At 37.3% G+C, this 19,694-nt stretch overlaps 1 protein-coding gene across 6 annotated transcripts in view; it reads left to right on the plus strand.

The window, feature by feature from the left end:
* The first annotated feature begins 7,142 nt into the window (after positions 1–7,142).
* LOC143668446 (N-acetyllactosaminide alpha-1,3-galactosyltransferase-like 1) overlaps positions 7,143–19,694 on the plus strand; it is a 125,482-nt gene continuing 112,930 nt past the window's right edge. For 3 of the 6 annotated variants that reach the window (XM_077143220.1, XM_077143222.1, XM_077143230.1), the window contains exons 1-4: positions 7,143–7,356; positions 8,502–8,587; positions 10,789–10,821; positions 12,680–12,724. In XM_077143220.1, the coding sequence (XP_076999335.1) occupies positions 7,336–7,356; positions 8,502–8,587; positions 10,789–10,821; positions 12,680–12,724 (185 nt within the window). In that variant the 5' untranslated portion in view covers positions 7,143–7,335. Of the gene's footprint in view, positions 7,357–8,501; positions 8,588–10,788; positions 10,822–12,679; positions 12,725–19,694 lie in introns of those variants that run through there. The other 3 variants (XM_077143224.1, XM_077143227.1, XM_077143229.1) reach the window with 3 other exon arrangements.

Below are 19,694 nucleotides of genomic sequence, written 5' to 3' on the forward strand. Positions count from 1 at the left end.
CCTAGACCAGAGCTATGGCCTCTTGTGGAATTTCTTATAGTGAGTTGACTGAGATAGAGAAAACTCAAGCTTGGTTTACAGATGGTTCTGCATGATATGCACGTAGCATGTGAAAGTGGACAGCTGCAGCACTACAACCCCTTTTTGGGGTGTCCCTGAAGGTCAGTGATGAGGGGAAATCCTCCCAGTGGGCAGAAATTTAAGCAATGCACCTGGTTATTCATTTTGCTTGGAAGGAGAACTGGCCAGAAGTACATCTTTATACTGACATATGGGCTATTGTCAATGGTTTGGCTGAATGGTCAGGGACTTGGAAAGAGCATCATTGGAATATTAGTGACAAAGAGGTTTGTGCATAGACCTTTCTGAGTGGGCTAAAAACATGAGATATTTGTGTCCCATGTGATTGTGCAGCAGAGGGTGACTTCAGCAGAGGATGGTTTAATAATCAAGTGGATAAGATGACCCATTCTTATGGATACCAGTCAGCCCAATGGGTTCATGAACAAAGTGGTCATGGTGGTAGTGGTGGAGGTTATGCATGGGCTCAGCAACATGGACTTCCATTCACCAAGGCTGACCAGGCTACAGCCATTGTTGAGTGCCCAGTCTACCAGCAGCAGAGACCCATACTCTGCTCCCAGTGTGGCACCATTCACTGAGATGATCAACCTGGTGGCAGGTTGATTACATTGGACCACTTCCATCATGGAAGGGACAGCGATTTGTTCTAGCTGGAATAGACACGTAATCTGGTTATGGGTTTGCTTTCCCTGCACACAATGCTTCTGCCAAAACCACCATCCATGGACTTATGGAATGCCTTATCCATCATCATGTTATTCCACACAGCATTGCTTCTCATCAAGGAGTCCACTTCATAGCAAATGAAGTGTAGGACTGGGCACATGCTCATGGAATTCTCTGGTCTTACCATGTTCCCCAACATCCAGAGGCAGCGGATTAATAAAATGGTAGAATGGCCTTTTGGAAACTGAATTACACTGCCAGCTAGGTGGCAATACCTTGCAGGACTGGGGTGATGTTCTCCAGGAGGCTGTTTATGCTCTAAATCAGCATCCGCTGTATGGTGCTGTTTCTCCCATAGACAGGATTCATGGGTCCAGGAATCAAGGGATGGAAATGGGAGTGGCACCCACTCATGATTACCCCTTGTGAGTCACTAGAAAATTTTTTACTTTCTGTCCCTATGACATTGAGCTCTGTTGGTCTAGAGGTTTTACTTTCAGAAGGAATAGTACTTCCACCAGGAGAAATAATGATTCCAATGAACTGGAATCTAAGACTGCCACCTGGTCACTTTGGGTTACTCATGCCCCTGGATCAACAAGCCAAGAAGGGGATTACTTTACTGGCTGGGGTGAATGACCCTGACTACCAAGGGAAAATAGGACTGTAACTACACAATGGAGGTAAAGAGAGTTTTTCTGGAATATAGGTGATCCCCTAGGGCATCTCTTAGTACTACCATGCCCTGTGATTAAAATCAATGGAAAACTGCAACAACCCAATCCAGGCAGGACTACCAATGACTCTGAAACTTCAGGAATAAAGATTTGGGTCACCCCACCAGGCAAAGAACCATGGCCAGCTGAAGTGCTTACTGAAGATAAAGGGAACAGGAAATGGGTAGTGGAAGAAGGTAATGATAAATATGAACTATGACCATGTGATCAGTTATAGAAACAAGGACAGTATGTTATGAATATGTCTTCCTTGCTTTGTAATTAGTAACTATGTATTTATACAAAAATCAAATATCTGTGTTTTCCTCTTTATTTTGTCACCTTTATCATATATGGCATAAGCTGTTTTGTTCATGTTATAGTATGTAAGTTGTAGGATATCAAGTTTAAGTATGATAGGGTGCACCCAAGGAGTTGCATCCTATTCTGGAGAGATTTAATGCATTCCTGGTTGTACAGAGGACAGTTAAGTATTGTTAGGTGAGAAAAAATTGTGTCAGTTATTGTTTTCTATTTAGAGATTAAGTATGGTTTAAGGTGACATGTATAGCTGCCAAGTTGACAAGGGGTGGACTGTGATTGTCAGGTTCATGTGTCAACTTGGCCAGGCGGTGGTGCCCAGTTGTCTGGTTGGGCAAGCATTGGCCTGTCTGTTGATATGAGGACATTTCATGGACTTAAATCATGACCACATTGGCTGTATCCATAGCTGACTGCATTTGCAATCAGTTAAGGGGCTTGTCTTCTGCAATAAGTGATGATTAATCTAATCACTGGGAGGCTTTTTTAAAAATTAATTAATTATTTATTTTAAATACCAAAAAACACCAAACAAATGCAAACATTCTTAACTTTTGATCATTCCATTCTACATATATAATCAGTAATTCACAATATCATCACATAGTTGCATACTCATCATCATGATCATTTCTTAGAACATTTGCATCTATTCAGAAAAAGAAATAAAAAGAAAACAGAAAAAAATTTATGCATACCATACCCCTTATCCCTAACTTTCATTGCTTACTAGCATTTCAATCTAAATTTATTTTAACATTTTTCCCCCTATTATTTATTTTTATTCTGTATGTTTTACTTGTCTGTTGATAAAGTAGATAAAAGGAGCATCAGACATAAGGTTTTCACAATCACACAGTCACATTGCGAAAGCTATATCATTATACAATCATCTTCAAGAAACGAGGCTATTGGAACACAGCTCTACATTTTCAGGCAGTTCCCTCCAGCCTCTCCATTACACCTTGACTAACAAGGTGATATCTATTTAATGCATAAGAATAACCTCCAGGATAACCTCTCGACTCTGTTTGGAATCTCTCAGCCATTGACTCTTTATTTTGTCTCATTTTGCTCTTCCCCCTTTTGGTCAAGAAGGTTTTCTCAATCCCCTGATGTTGAGTCTCAGCTCATTCTAGGATTTCTGTCTCACATTGCCAGGAAGGTCCACATCCCTGGGAGTCATATCCCACGTAGACAGGGGAAGGGTAGGGTGTTTGCTTGTTGTGTTGGCTGGACAGAAAGGCCACATCTGAGCAACATAAGAGGTTCTCTTGGAGGTGACTCTTAGGCCTAATTTTAAGTAGGCTTGACCTATCCTTTGTGGCGTTAAGTTTCATATGAACAAACCCCAAGATTGGGGGCACAGCCTAATAGCTTTGGTTGTCTGCACTGCTTGTGAGAATATCAAGAATTCTCCACTTGGGGAAGTTGAATTTTCCCCCTTTCTCACCATTCCCCAAAGGGGCCTTTGCAAATACTTTTTTATTCACTGTTCAGATCACTCTGGGATTTATCAGGGTATCACTCTGGACAAACCAACAAAATCGCATGTCCTACTCAAGGTTCCATGTACTTATGGTGTTCAATTAAGCCGTCTACATAAGTTAAATTAGGAAATGCAGTAGTCAAAATATAAATTTTGTACCAAATAAACATTTTTTTTGCTTTAGTCTCACACATAAGTTGAAATTTTAAAATTAATTACCATCTATTTTCAGCACCCTGCAGTAATGACATTCCTTTGTTCTTTACCAGAAGGCTTTTAAGGAGAATCAGAAGAGACCATCACTCTTTCTGCTTCAGCCAACCAGCCTCTCCTGAGAGTTCATTGAGGACCTACATTGGAGCTGCCAGCTCACGACCTGCCATACACATCTTGGACTCTTACCTTCCCACAGTTGCATGAGTTACTTTTATAAATCTAATATTTACAGATATCTCCTGCTTATTCTATTTCTCTAGAGAACCCTAACTAATACACTATTTAATAAAAAGTTACCACCCACAATTGAGTGAGTCACAGCTCCATGGAAATAATAAAAAATTGAATGAGGATTAAAGACATGGCTTTTCTGGGAATACATAATAACTTACCAGCACATTTACTTTATCATCTTAACTTGATAATATGGTTTCCTCAAGTAATAATATTCAAATTGTCATTCTTCTTTCTAATGGTGTAAATAATTACATGATATATTTGCTAGCCAGGAAAAGCTTGAAATTTTCCTCTTCTCACTTCACTTGTTAAAGTAAAATAAATCAATGTCTCTGATAGATTCCTTATTTAAAACTTATTTGTGAGTGATTACTGTCAATTTGTGACTTCTGTCCCCATCAAAAAGTTATTTTCTTCAAGGTAATCAGAGTGATCTTTTAAAATGGATGACAGATAATTTGCAGTACTCTGTAGCTCAGAATCTTCCACTGCTTTCCAGTCACTTACAATAAAATCCAAAGTCCTTATTGTGTTCTATAAGGCCCTACATTATAGATTTTATTTCAAGCCATCACTCAGACTTCCTTTCCTTCTACTCTCCTTTTATGAGTCTGCTCCTGTCTCACAGTCCTCTGCATTATTCCTTGAAATCATTGAGCGTGCTACTGCCTCAGGACCTTTGCGCTTACTGTTTTTTGCCTCTGCCTGGAAGACTTTTCATCCAGACAGTTAAATAGTTTCCTTTCTCATGTCATTTTGGTCCCTGATGAAATGGCACCTTAGAGAAGTTCCCTGACCCCTTGCCCAAAAAGCATCTATCACACTCCTGTCACTCTTTTTCCCTTTGTGCCTCTTTATATTTCTTCATAGTTCACCAACATTTGACATATTGTAAACTCATTTGTTTCTTGTCTTTTTCCCCACCCTGGAGTATACAACTTCCATGAGAACAAGTGGTATTTACTTTGCTCATCATTATGTCCCTGCTACCAGGAACACTGTATGAACTCCATAAATATATTGAATAAAAGGTAAAATTTAAATCATTGGGCTGAATTACCTTATCCCATAACATGTAATGCAATAATTGACTGACCTTTTGGAAGAAAAAGAACCTGGATCCTTTTTCATTCCTATCACCATGCATGAATAATTAAATGTAAAAAAAAAAGTAATAAAACATTATTCACAGTCCCCGGGGGAAGCAAAACAAAGCCTGAAGTTGTTGTATAAAATAGGCCTGGCTTTAATGACCAGTGGAACAGTTTGGAGAGCCCTACTCAAGATTTCTGCTTTTTCACCCTCATGTGGTATATGCTATCTGTCAAATCCAAAAAAGCCACCAGGCATCAGGCATCTGTATTATCTTTTTTTTTTTTTTTTGCATGGGAAGGCACCGGGAAATGAACAGACACCTGTATTAGTAGTAGGAAGTAGATGCAGTAGTTTTTAATTTGACAAGGACTTCCAAATTTGTTCCAATCATGAAGAACATCCAGAAATGTCATGGGGCAGTAGGCCACTGTATTACCTATATGGATAGAAAAAAACCCTAGGATTCTGAATTCTGGGCATTATTTCCATTATTGTAATTAAAATAGAAGGCTAAAATAAGGTTAACCATTCAGTTAAATATGAAAAACATTTTAAATAGTCACTATGAACCGGGTATTATGTAAGGAATTTGGAAAATTAAAAGAATACTCTTACCAGTACTTGAAGTACTAGGTATTACACAAGAGACAGATACATAAATTGCTGTAATTAAAAAGAGAGAATGAATCTGGTAAGTTGGACAAACCTATACAGAGGTGTCAAATTCAAGAGACATAACATGAGATGTTTCTCTCTGTGTTCCCGTTTATTGTGTCTTTCTCCGTTTCTCACAATATACGTCAACACACACACACACACACACACACACACACACACATTCACTCATTATTCCACATTAACTCTATCCATTAGCCAGTTAGAAATGAAAGGACAAAAAGGAAAAAGAGCTCTAACTCTCATAATGGCAAAGAAGCTTGTATCAGACCAATCCGTCAGCAAACAACAATAATAAACTCTGTATAAAATATAAAAAGGAACCGCTTGAAGGCATTTAGAGTGGCCAAAATCAGACAGAAATCAGAGAGCAATGAAAAAAGATAATCACATTGGATGAGAGCCAGAGATTCATGCTTAAATTGCTTTCCTTGTCGACACTTCCCATATGCAGTGTGGGATGGCAACAACTCAGCAAAAGCCAAAGTCTTAATCATCTGAGTATTCAGAGGATGGTGTTTGGGGCTGTAAGAGAGACTAGAAATTAGGGGGAGGAATCTTGGAAAGGAGGGAGCCATGGAGAGAGAGCCCCCAAATCTGGATATAGATGCCCCTTAAATCTTTGGTTTAGCCTAAATTGTACATGAAATTCTCCAAGGTGTGAATGCATAAGACAACAACTGGAGGGTTGAAAGAGCTAAGTAGATATTTCAGCAGATGTTCAATGCAAGAGAGAGAGTTTGGAGTTTGAAGACTTCCAAGTTAAAGGGCTTGGTAAACATCCTCCTCCTCTTCATCCTCCTCCTTTTCCTTCTCACTCTCTTTCTCAGGATGCTTGCCCTTGGGACCCAACCACCATGCTATGAGGAAGTCTAATTTAGCCCATATGAAGAGACTACATAGAAAGTCCCATGTGGAGACTAAATGAGTCCCCCAATCAATATCCAGCATCAACTGCTAGACATGTGAATGAACAAGTCTGCAGATGACTCCAACTTCTTGCCTTCAAATCTTCCAGCTGAACACCTAAACATCATGGTGTGGAACCAAGCTGCATTACTCTGTTTGTCCAAGTGCCTAAGGGACAGAATTTATGAGGATGACATATGACTGTTGTATTAGTTTCCTACTGCTGCTAGAACATATTGCATAAACTGTGTGGCTTAAAAAAACAGAAATTCATTCTCTCACAGTTCTGTTGGTTAGAAGCTTGAAATCAAGGTGAGCTTGGCATTTCATCTGCTTGCAAGCTGGTCTCAGTTGTTAAAAACCTTAAAGGCAATCTTAACTAATTGGGATTGGCATTCCCAATACTCCTTCACAAGAAAGAAGGGGCAGAAGAAAAGTTACTGAGGTTATAGAAATGTTCTATATCTTTATTTAGAGGGCTGCTACATACATGTGTACCTGTGCACAAACAATGAACTCTATATTGAAATTACGTGTGTTTTATTTTATATAGATGATAGCTCAATTAAAAGGTATTATACAAAATTCCAAAAAATGAAAGAAACTTAAGTATCCTTTGTTTAAAAAAATATATTTCCCCCTGGTAATGCTAAAGGGAAGTTACCAGCATAAGAATTGTATGATTGCAACTATTTAATTCTTTCATCATCAAAAGAGAATTTGATGACATCACCATTCACAGAAGACTGAAATAATAAACACAAATTGGAGAGGACCATGGAATTAATACTTGGTTATGATTCCTGGTTTTTCAAAGGTCCCAAAATCTGCCTGAATACTGACCCCTTAAGATTTTCCACGTCTTCCCAAACCACTAAAACATAAATGTTAATTGTCTTCAAGAAAGAAGCTGTATAAAATTCCTATATGATCTTAAGTAAACGAAAGGTAAGATTGTCCTTAATTTCAACCAATTCCTTTCCTGCTTTGGACAATTGCATATTGCTAGATTAAGTGAGACAAAGGTGTTTTGTTAACCCTGATGGCCAAAAATCCAAGGTGCAAATGAGAGCCTAAAAATGATAGTTGAGGCTTTATCCAGTTCTCTGTATCAATTTTATATTCAAATGTTTTTGACAAGGGGCATATATTTTATAGTATCAGTCCTATCACCTTTATTGGAATGATTAACTTCATAATATTATTTAATTAAATCTAATAATTTATTTCATAATTAGATAACCCTTTGAGTCCAGGCAGATATTTTCAAATCATCTCTTTTCAATGACATCCAACCCTATGAGTTAGGCTGGGTGAGTGGCATTTTTACTATTTTTTTTAAATGCAGGTGTGTTAGGGTTCTCTAGAGAAACAGAACCAACAGGAGAGATCTGTAAATATGAGATTTATAAAGGTGTTTCAAGCAACTGTGGGAACGGAAGAGTCCAAAATCCATAAGGCAGGCTATGAAGCTGGTGGCTCTGACGAAGGGTCTGGACGAACTCCAGAGGAGAGGCTCACTGGCTGAAGAAGCAGCATAAGAGTCCCTCTTCTCCTTTAAAGGCCTTCAGCTGATTGGATTATCCTGTTGTGGGAGGCATGTCTTAGTTGATTGCAAATATGATAGGCCACAGATGCAATCAACTGACAAATGATTTAATACACCAGCCATCTGGTTTATAAACCAGCCATGAAATATCCTTGCAACAGTGGTCAGGCCAGCATTTGCTTGACCAGACAACTAGGCGTAATCACTTCGCCAAGTTCACACTGGAACCTAACCATCACAGCAGATAAGACCTTTTGTACTTTAGAAAAAACAAATGAAGTCTATAAGGTCTCTTGCACAAAGGTTAGCTTAGAGCAGCTAATGTCCTAAGACTTTCTGCAACTAACACAAAGAGAGAAAAGTGTCTACACTAACTCTTATTTTCATAGGACAGATGTCCAAGGAGCAGAAGTTCCTTAATTGGTAGCCAATGTCTATTTAGCTCATCTGGTTTAAGTCATGGAGAGGCAGACTTTACCACCGCTTACTCTGCATACATTGTACCTCATTTAATCTACTTTCGTCTCTTTCTTTTTCCTCCCAGGGAAGGATGATATATCAGAGAAAAATAACTTTATTGTTAGTGATCTTGTTGTCTTTGTGGACCTTGAATAGGGAGTATCATTTCAGGTAACTAAAAACTAAATGAATATTTCATCATGATGTTTGATAAAGATCTGGTAAACCTTTTGGACATATATTCATATTATTCCATGAATAAATCCAGAATTCCTCCTTTCAAATATAGCCTATAGCACTCAGATGCTTTGTTTCCGATGTGATCAAAACTAAAAATAATTTTTTGTGGGCCCATATGTGTGAGGAGAAACGGTGTTGGATTGCCATCACAGCTAACATGGCAGAGTGATGTTACAAATGTTTTACAGAAACTGCCATTTTATAGACGTGGCATCTTCTTGAGGAAACATCCCTAATGATTGGTGACCTCAGGCACTTCATTTGGTATTAGCCCTCCACAAAGACTTAACTGGCAATTGACAAGTTTCACTACTTTGATGGTTTTAAATAACCTTCTCTTTTACTTGTGTCTCAAAGAATTAGGTGTTTTTGTTTGTTTTAAGATATAGCATATGAGTTCCCTGACTGCAGCAATTTTTAAATCATTAATGTTTTGTTATTAATTGCACATTGACATGGTAGCATTTTTGATATATTGGGTTAAACAGATATATTATTAAAAGTAATTTCATTTGCACCCTTTTACTTTTTTAAGGTAGCTATTAGAAAATTTAAAATTATACAGCGGCTCCCATTTGTGGCTCCCATTACATTTCTATTGGGCAGCGCTGATCTAAAGTGCTACTTAGTTCAAATGTTGACAGAATACTGTCTCATCTTATAATTTTGCAATATCAAATGGCCCCTTTGAACTGAAAACAAAAAAAGTTTCTTTCAGAATTTTAATCTCAGCTGTGTTTGTTTGTGTTTTTTTCCATTGAAAACCACTTTCCAAGCTTAATGTTTTGTAGCAAGCCACAATTTTAGGGGAGTTGAGTTTGGCCATCTATTTCAGTTGTATTAGTTTTTATCTTACTCTATTTTTAAAATCTTATTGTAAACATAAAAACTTTAAGACAGTTGTTTCCACTAAATTAAAGAGGATAGAAAGGCAATGCATCCCCCCCCCCAAGCTAACAAAACAACAAATGATTTTACAATAAAATAAAAAATCTAGCAGGCTGTAAGTGGCTGAAATTATGTGATGAGTCTGAAAATAGTCATAGATTATTTAGATATCAACAGTATTTTGATTAATTTATATGATCCAAACACTGCTTTCAGAAATGCCATTATATCCAACAATAATGTAGATTGTAGATGATTACTGTACCCTGAACAATATTCCAAGGTTATTTGTGAAACTAGTGGTCTTTAATTGAAAAGTATCTTATGTAACATGAACATTCTTAAATCTCCATCATGTAGAAAGTATGCATAATAAGAAGACCTTTTAATGAGCTATTTTATATTCACTGTTGAAAGTATTTTACAAACTAATGTGTTGGTAATGTTTTAAAATTTCATATGCATGTGCTTTGTCCATGTGTGGGTCTGAAAATCCAGGCTTGCTTTGGGGAAGGTTAGAAAATAAAGAGCACAGGTCAGTGAAAGTTAGATAGAAACTGCTTTGCTTCATGAGTATCTTCAAACAACATTCCAAAATCTTTCTGAAACTCCCCAGATAATTTTCTATAAAGATATATTAAGTACTAACCAATGCGTAACATGCTTTGGTTTAGATTTGTAAGTCACAAAATGGAATAAACAGAACATCTCTTTTTCTGTGATCCCCTCACCTCCACCTTCCTTCTTTACTTTGCAGGTTTTAAAAACCTTCCCACCTCCAAATGATTTGCTTTTCCTAAGTTCATCTACTTGTCAGTCATTTGCGTCTTGGAATGCAATGAGTGCTAGATTCCATGGCTAGCCCACTAAATCTCCAAGTAAAGCTAAAATGGTGTACATTTACAATGAACAACAGGAATGAAGCATGATAAATTAAAAGCAATTGCAACAAAACTCACTATAATTTTTAATATGTTTCTTGAAGATCCATGCTTGAAGAAAAGCAGTTTTTATTAGTGATTAAAAAGAAGTTTTAAGAACTTCTATGGCCTGACTGCTGTGATTTTATCATAATCATCGTTGTATTGCCATAACCAACAATGTGCCTGGCACATTAGTGTGTGTTTAGTAAATATTTGCTGAATAAAATAAATGGATTGGCACAATTTATCTCTAGTTATCTTAAATGTGAAAACACTCAATATAAATTTAAAAGTAACATAATGTTTTTCATTTGTCCTAAGCAAAAAGAAACTACAGGGGACTTATCAATGCTGGTAAGTCTTAATTTACAAATATGTAATGATACCTTGCCCGAGGACAAAATCAGTTGGAAGAAAACAAAGTACTTGTGGATTTTAGGTTCCTGCAGGCAGAGTAAACCAAAGCAATTTTACAAATATTTGTTGTAAAAAAAAAAGATATTCATTTAAGGTCAGAATGCCAGGAACCTCAGAAAGAGCAGACTGGCAGAATGCCATATCTGTAGGAGGGCTAGGGACTACTAGGGGAAATATTTTACAGGGTTCAGAATCCAGATCCCAGTTGCCTTGGGTTTTATAAAGCTCTGGGAAAAACACAGAAGACTGAAAACTTAGCCCAAAACCTCTCAGAAGATTTTATTGACCACATGGCACCGACAAAGTCATGCCATCGGAATGTGTCCAGAGAGAAAAACATTCTCAAAAATTGTGCAAGAGCCAATATTATTATATTTTCATCAATTTCTTCCTATAGCCATGGGACTTCATCGGTGAAGTGATGAACAACTTTTCTTTGTAGCACATTTGTGTCCAGGCCCTTGTCTCTCTGATTTTTGACATTCCCACTAAGACCATGACTAGATACCTACATGAGCTGTACCATGCATGAAAATAATATTAAAGAAGAGTTTCATGTACCAGGCACAGTATGTTTTCCCTGTATTTAGCCACGCCTAAAAGGTGCAGTAACTTTTAAGTACCAGAAAACTGCTAGGCAAGGGAGGGAACATTCGAGGAACATCTCTGCTGAAGCAGAGACTTGAAGAAGGAATAGATTAAAATGTTTCCTGGAAAAATACGTTCACTGCAATACACTATAACAGCAATTCTCTCTATTATTAATATTGGTTTTCCTTAGCATCATAATTCTATAGTCTTAACTAATACTCATCAACCAAAGGTACAGCCGTCAATGGTAATAGGTGCTGTACCATAGAATGCCATGTCTCAGTCATATCCCCAACACTGCAGTTAGTCCTATCTATGTATGTAGGAACAAAGACAGTCTTGTGACATGTGACTCAGCTCCATAGCTGCCCAAATCCTTCATTCACTCAGCTCCGGCTCAGCTCTCCAAAGGTGTCCTACTTCTAGGACACTAGCTAGAGTGACATTAGAATACATAGCAGGGAGAAAGAGTAAAGACTTGGGCAAAGCTGCCTTTCTTTTCACTTACTGTGTGACCCTGGACAAGATAATCAAAGTTCTCTGTGTCTCAGTTTCCTTATATGATAAAATGAAGATGATAATAGTAATAGTATCTGTCTCATAGGGGTGCTATGTAGATTAAATAGGGTAAAACTTAGAAAAGTGCTCAATAAGTATTAACTATTACTTACTAACTATTACATAGGGAACTTTACCTCATTTAGCAGATTAGGGAATACCTCTTTTGGAATGGAATAATTTAAAATGAGACCCGAAGGATATGTAGGAATTCGCTGTTTAAAGTTGTGACATGTTTAAAAGGAAGTGAAAAAAGACCAAAGAGCATGGAAAATTGTAAGTGTGGTAGGAGATGTGGCTGGTACAATGTGAAGGGCCAGATCATGCAGAAATTTGGAGGTCAGGTGGCAGAAAGTTGAGGGAACTTTCATCTGATAGCTATTTTCTCTGTGAACTAGAAGAATACGAGGGAGAACTAACTATGAAAACACATAAGGAGTTATGGGCAGGATGGAGAGGTCGGAAGCCATGATCTCTCTATGTCCCCATCATGAAAGTTTATCACAGCTTTTCTTACTGATTCACTCTTGTATTTGCATTTTGTATATTATAATACAGACATGTACGAATCATGATTTGGTAGACACTCAGATATCTCGAACTCCAGTAGGTATAAGGTGACTTTTTGAATTATTTTTCTTTATAGGTCCCTTCAATCAGAACTACAGCTATCAGATTGGTTTGATCCCATGTAAGAATCCAAGTCTTGTACTATGTGAGATTGCTCAATAGAATTGCTCAGTAGAAGTCAATAGGTGGGAACAATACCGCCGCTGGTTTTCCAAATATTGGACAGTAGATGGATCTTTGATTACAACATTGAAAAAGATAAGCAGTGGTCAAGACCCACTGGAAACGGACATTTGTATTCATATCTCCCATAAGTGAGAGTTTGGATGTATGTAACCTCAAAATTTCTAGACTCATAGCAGATCAAAAGTTTAATGGTGCATTTGGTGTAGTTTTGCTGAGTTCCCTCATTTCACCAATGAGAGAACCAAAGTCTAAATAAAACAGGTGGGCTGTTTTTTGTACTTTATGCTTGAGGCCCACAGCTTTCTTCTGGCTTCTCTGCCTCCATCTTCTCACTCCATCCACCCATCTTTCACCCTAAACTATAGGGTGTAAGTAATTCCCTTCATTAAAACTTTGAAAGGAAACTTTTGGGTTAAGGTTGATAGTGGTCCATGACATCCTCTCACAATATCATAACATCAGTCTGAGTCCAATCAGCACACAGAAAACACACCAGTTATTTAAATAAAGAATTTAATATAAAGTTGTAACTAGATAACCGAAAAACTGAAAAGAAAACTCTAAGATTATCATGAAGATAATAACTGCAACTAGGTGTGGAGAAACAAAAGGTAAAGTTTGAAATGATTAAACCTTAAAAACTTAGAGAAAAAATCTCATGGAGCTGAAACTCAGACCTTTGAGGAAGCGGTGATGCTCAACTAGTTCTGGTGTTTCTTGAGTTCCATGAATTCATGGTGCTTGGCCTAAGACATATAAGGAAGGGCACAATGAGATTGGTTCTGCCATTGCTGAAAAAACTGAAAACTGGATTCAGCTACTGACATGGGAAGGAAGTGCAATTGCTGGGGTGAAGAAGCATTGCTGGGATGAGGCTTTCAGGAACAGGAATTATGCAGGGAACCCACAGAAAACAGGAACAAGCAAGTTTCTTCTTCCTCCAGCCTTATAAATTTTCTCCAGTGCTCTCTGTTAGCAGAGCCTATCAGGGTGCCAGCTGGCACAGGAAAAATGTGGTTTGCAGAGCTCCATACTGAACATAACAGAGTATGGTGGGTTGGATTTAACTATGAGAGAAAGTAGCTTAATAACTGTCCCAGCATCCCATTAAACAAGTAGGGAATATATTAGCAATTCAAGGTTACTAGCTGTGATTCATTATAACAGTTGAGCAAAGGAAAATATAGTATAATAATCTGAATAGGTTCCAAATAGGCTACTGATAAAATTCAAATCCCATTGTATTGAAATTTTCCTCCTTGATTAGCATTAAGGCTGAACACCTTTTCACATATAAACTAGCCGCCACTTGGATTGCCACTTTTGTAAAGTGTCCTGTTCATATCTCTTCTCTTTGGTTTCTTTTGTATTGTCTTTCTTTCTCTTATAAATTTGATGGGATTTTTTTCTGTACCTTGGATGCAGACCCTTTGTCAGTTACATACTATGGAATAATTTCCCTCTGTAATTTATTGTTGTTTTTATTGAGGTAAAATTCACATAGCATAAAATTCACCATTTAAAGTATACAACTCAGTAGATTTTAATACAGTCACAATATTGTGCAACTATCACCACAATTTAATTCCAGAACATTCTCATCACCCTGTAAAGAAACCCGTACTCATTAAGCAGTCATTTCCAATTTCCCCTACCCCATTCCCTGGTAACCACTAATCTGCTTCCTGTCTCTGCAGATTTGCCTCTTCTTGACATTTCATATAAATGGAATCACACAATATGTAACCTTTTATGTCTGGCTTCTTTCACTTGGCATAATCTTGTGAAGGTTTATCTAGTAGTACCGTGTATTAGTACTTCATTTTTTTATGACCAAATAATATTTCCTTGTTTGGATATAATATATTTTGTTTGTTCATTTTTATATATATATATATATATATATATATATTTTTTTTTTTTTTTAACATGGGCAGGCACCGGGAATCGAACCCGGGTCCTTGGGCTTGGCAGGCAAGCATTCTTACCTGCTGAGCCACCGTGGCCCACCCTTGTTTGTTCATTTATCTGTTGACCAACACTTGGGCTGTTTCCACCTTTTGGCTATTGAGAATAAAGCAGCTACAAATATTGGTGTACAATATTTTGTTTGAACACCTATTTTCAAATCCCTTGGGTATATATCTAGGAGCGGAATTGCTGGATGATATGGTGATTCTATGTTTAACTGTTTGAGGTGTCATCACCACTGTACCTGCATCATCTACATGTCCACTAGCAATGTGTAAGGAATCCAAGTTCTCCATATTCTGCCCCTAACTTGTTTTTTTCTATTTTTTATCACACCCATCCTAGTGGTAACTCACTGTGGGGTTTTTTATTAGAGAAGCTGTATATTTATTATTATTTTTAATCAGAGAAGTTGCTATTGTGGTTTTGATTTGCATTTCCTTACTGATGACTGAATAATCTCAACTGACTAAATTTCAAGGTCGCTGATTCTTTCTTCTGCCTGTGTAAAATTTTTATTGAACCCCTCTAAGTGAATTTCCCACTTCATTTAATATACTTATCCAGGATGTCTATTTGTCTCAATTTACAACTTCTCTCTCTATTGATATTCTCTATCGGATCAAAAAATCATCCTCCTGGTGTCCTTTAATTCTCTGTTTATGACTTCCTTTAGCTCTGTGAGCATACTTAAAATAGTGACTTTAAGTCTTTTGTCTAGTCAGTCCAATATGTGGCTTCCCATTGGACAGTTTTTATTAATTTCTTTTTTCTTGAGTGTAGGTTTTATGTTCTGGTTTTATTGCATGTCTCATGATTTTCTGCTGAAAACTGGACATTTGAATATTATAATGTGGCAACTCTGGAAATCAGATCCTTCCCTGTTCTCAGGGTTTATTTTTGGTGCCTGATGTTATTTGATTGTTTAGTGATTTTTGTGAACTAAATTTAAAATGTCTGTATTCTTTTTCATGTATGGCCACTGAAGTCTCTGCTTCATTATCTTAGTGGTCAGTTAATGATTCCACAGAAATTCCCTTAAACTCCTGAAACCAAAAAATAAAATATTTCAATCTTTGCAGATGAGTTCCAGGTTTATACGGTGACATGCCTTCAGCAGCTTATCAAGCAAGTTTGACTCTGTTTTAGCCTTCACTTTTTGGCTTAAGTAGATCTTAAAGTTCAGCCAGAGGTGAGAGCTTAGAGCCTTGGCAGGTCTTTTCTGAACATGCACAACCGTGGGCATGCATGTAGCCTTTTAGATTCTCCAGAATATGTGGGAGCTTTTCAAAGCCCTTATTCCCCAAGGCATCTCATTTCTCACTCTTTCCTACCAAGTTTTTTTTTGGTTTGTCTTTTGTTTACCCCAATTGCTATCCCTCGTTCCAGGCAGCAGTTGCTAATATATTTGCCTTTACATGTTTTTGACAAACATTCCCTGCATAGCCGTCTCATAACCTGGGAGAGGTCTGAATTAGGTGAAATAAAGGCAAGCCCTTGATCTGTCTCTTCAAGGAGCCACCAGCCCGATCAAAACAAACAAAAATTATTTGATAATCTGGATATTTTCTACCTTCTGGTATTAGGAACATAAATCAGACATGGGCCCTGTTGTCTCGAGCTGCTAACAACCTGAGAGTAATGAGGCTAGGGTTAGTAAAAATGACAGTTTTATTTTTTCTCCTAAGTTTTTTCTTGATTAAATATTAATTTCCTTGCTGTAAACTTTTGATTGGTTTTCAGAGGGGTTTGTCCCAGAGTTTTGATAAGGTTATTCTGAAACTTTTTGCCAGTTTGTTCACAATTTTCTAGAGGGATGGATCTTTGGAGTTCCTACTGTGCCATTTTCCTACTTACTGTGTTTTGTAAAAATATGTAAAAAAATGTAAAAACCTAAATGACATTTTTCAATCTTTAAAAGATAATTGTTTAAAGCAAAAATAATAATGTAATATGGAGCTATAACATATTAGACATAAAATGTGTGACAACAAGAACACAAAGGCCAGGAGAGGGAAATGGGTGTATAATGTTGTAAAGTTCTCTTACTATGCATGAAATGCCTAGTATATGCATATATGCTGAGCCTTCTTTTCTAGGCATACTGAATATTTTCCACGTGTTCATATTTTCTTTTATATTCTTAATGATAACTTCTGTTTTCACATAGGCCTGCCAATTTTTATTAGAGTAATCTTTTTCTAATTCAATTTAAAAATTTTTATCAAATAAACACATGTACATACTCTTAAAAGCCAAACAATATTTCAAAAATATAGTACACTCCTTTGCACGAGTAAAAATCTTTATATGGATAATTGGGTGCAGCAAAGATGAGTAACACCAGAGATACATAAAAGAAAAGTTTATTAGTGCTCACAGGGCCTAGAGCAGGGAGAAGCATGCCTCACTTGGTCAGTGGGGGAACACATCAGAAGCATAGGCTCAGCCAAGCAGTCAAGGAGCAAAAGGTTATAGTGGACCTGCAGACAATGCCTTTATAATATTAAATGCCTGGAGCTGTAGGGTTGGTCAAACGAGTAGAGATTAGGGAGTTTGTATTTGACATTTTTGTGGGTGTGACCCTGCATGGGACATAAGGAGGAGGGGGAGAAGCTGTTTACCTTGTATAATCAAATGTTAGGGGTGATCATTGAGGGGCCTAATGTCGGGGTCTAAGTTGCTGAGGCATCATGACAATGCAAAACCCCTATGTTACTAAGGACAGGGTCTGAGATGCTGGGCAAGATGACAGTGCAAATGTGATTTTACACTCTATGTGATTTTAATTCACTGCATCCTTCTAACCATCCTCATTCCAATTTGAATTGCATGCTCCACAGAGGTAAAAATATTCAACCCTTAAGTTGTAGTAGTATTTTCTTGCATATTTCTTTTTTTCATACATGTCTTTATTATACATCAACCCATACACTGGATAAAGGGAATGTCAGACGCACAGTTTTTACAGTCACATAGTCACATGATAAAGCTATATAGTTCTGCAATCATCATCAAAGATCAACGCTACTGGACTACAGTTCAACAATTTCAGGTATTTCCTTCTGGCCATTCTGATACACTAGAAACCAAAATGAAATATCTATATAATGAGTCAGTAGTCATAATTTTTGTTAAATCCTAATTTCTCAGTTACATTTCCTCTCATTTGATCATTTTCTCAATCTTCAGGTATATCTGGGTAATGACCAATTTAGGTTCCTCATGCTGGAAAGGGGTGTTGACTTTATGGAGTAGAGGAATGAAACTGGTTGATGTTCTTAGAGAGACTGGTACCTCTGGGTTTCAGGGCTTATCTGGCATAGGAAAAATCTGGAGGCCTTAAGTTTCTGAAAAAATAAACTTCTTAAGTGAAACATTTATAGAGTCTTAGATAGAGCCCATGGTATTCTTTAGGGTTTTCATAAATACTGTTGGTTAGGGCTTGGCAAACTATTGCAATTTGCAATATCTGGCTGAAGCTTACATAAGAATAATCTCCAGAATGACCTCTTGACTCTATTTGAAATCTCTTAGCTACCCAAACTTCATTTGTTTCATTTATTTCCCCCTTTCGGTCAAGAAGGCATTTTCAATCCCACAATGCAAGGGCCAGAATCATCCTTGGGAGTGAGTCGTGCCTCACATTGCCAGGGAAATTTACACCCTTGGGAGTCATGTCCCATGTATGGGGAGGGTAGTAAGTTTATTTCCAGATTTGGCTTGAAGAGAAGGCCGTATCTGAGCAAAAGAAGAGGTTCTCTGGGGGTGACTGTTAGGCATAAATATAAGTAGGCTTAGTTTCATATGGGCAAGCCTCAAGATCGAAGGCTTAGCTTATTAAATTGGGAGTCCCTAATGCTTGAGAGAATATTAGAAATTTGGCAGGTGGGGAAATTTAATAGTTTCATATTTGTTTCTCCAGTCCCTCAGGGAGACTTTGCAAATACTTTTTAATTTATGTATCAGGGTATTACATTAACCTGTATCAAGTCATAAGATCTCATTTCGTATTCTGGGTTCCATGTAATTAGGTTGTTTCAAAACACTAACCAGAGAGGTTTAAATAGATAGTGTCCAAAGAAAATTTAAATTTTGGGCAAAATAAACATCATTTCTGTTGGTCTCACATAGTAGATGAAGGTCTAAAATACAGACAATATCATCTTTTACTCTGTATTCTGATTTACTTTAGTCCTAATGCAGATCTGCTTCATTCGTATCTCTAAATATCTCTAAATGAAGTCTGATCTCTTTTTCAGCTCTTCAGCAGTTGCTGAATGTGGTAATGCTCACTTTCAGAGTTGCACAACTCTTGAGTCGTAGGTGGCACACAGATACCTAAAGTTCCAGGGAACTACAAGGTTATACACAAAGAACATAGCCTCTCAGAATTTAGAAATAACATTTAGAACTCAGGAACAAATGTGACTGCTGTGAGAGCTAACAATCTAGGAACCTTTACATTTTAAACATTCTGTACGCCTTATTCATTGATTTCCCAATCCCTGAGCACTTTCTATCCTCTGATAACCTATGCTCTCAAATTCAGTTCTCAGAGTTTGCACACTGCAGTTGTTCATATTGAAAATATTTGTCCTTTCACTTCTGGCGTATTTCACGCAACATTCTGTTCTCAAGTTTCATTCACCTAGTTGCATACCTCATGACTTTAGTCCTTTCTGCAGCTGCACAATATTCCATCATATTATATACCACAGTTCACCCTTCTATTTTTCAGTTGATGTACACTTAGACTGTCTCCATCCATTGGTAATCGTGAATAATGCCATCATAAACACTAATGTGCAAATGTCTGTTTGTGGCCCTGTTTTCAGTACTTCCAAGTATATACCTAATAATGGGGTTGCGGGATCATTTGGCAGCCATATGCTTAGCCTCCTGTGGAACCATCAAACTGCTTTCCAAAAAGG

Source organism: Tamandua tetradactyla, chromosome 2 (genome assembly GCF_023851605.1).
Source record: "Tamandua tetradactyla isolate mTamTet1 chromosome 2, mTamTet1.pri, whole genome shotgun sequence".
Classification (NCBI taxonomy): Eukaryota; Metazoa; Chordata; class Mammalia; order Pilosa; family Myrmecophagidae; genus Tamandua; species Tamandua tetradactyla.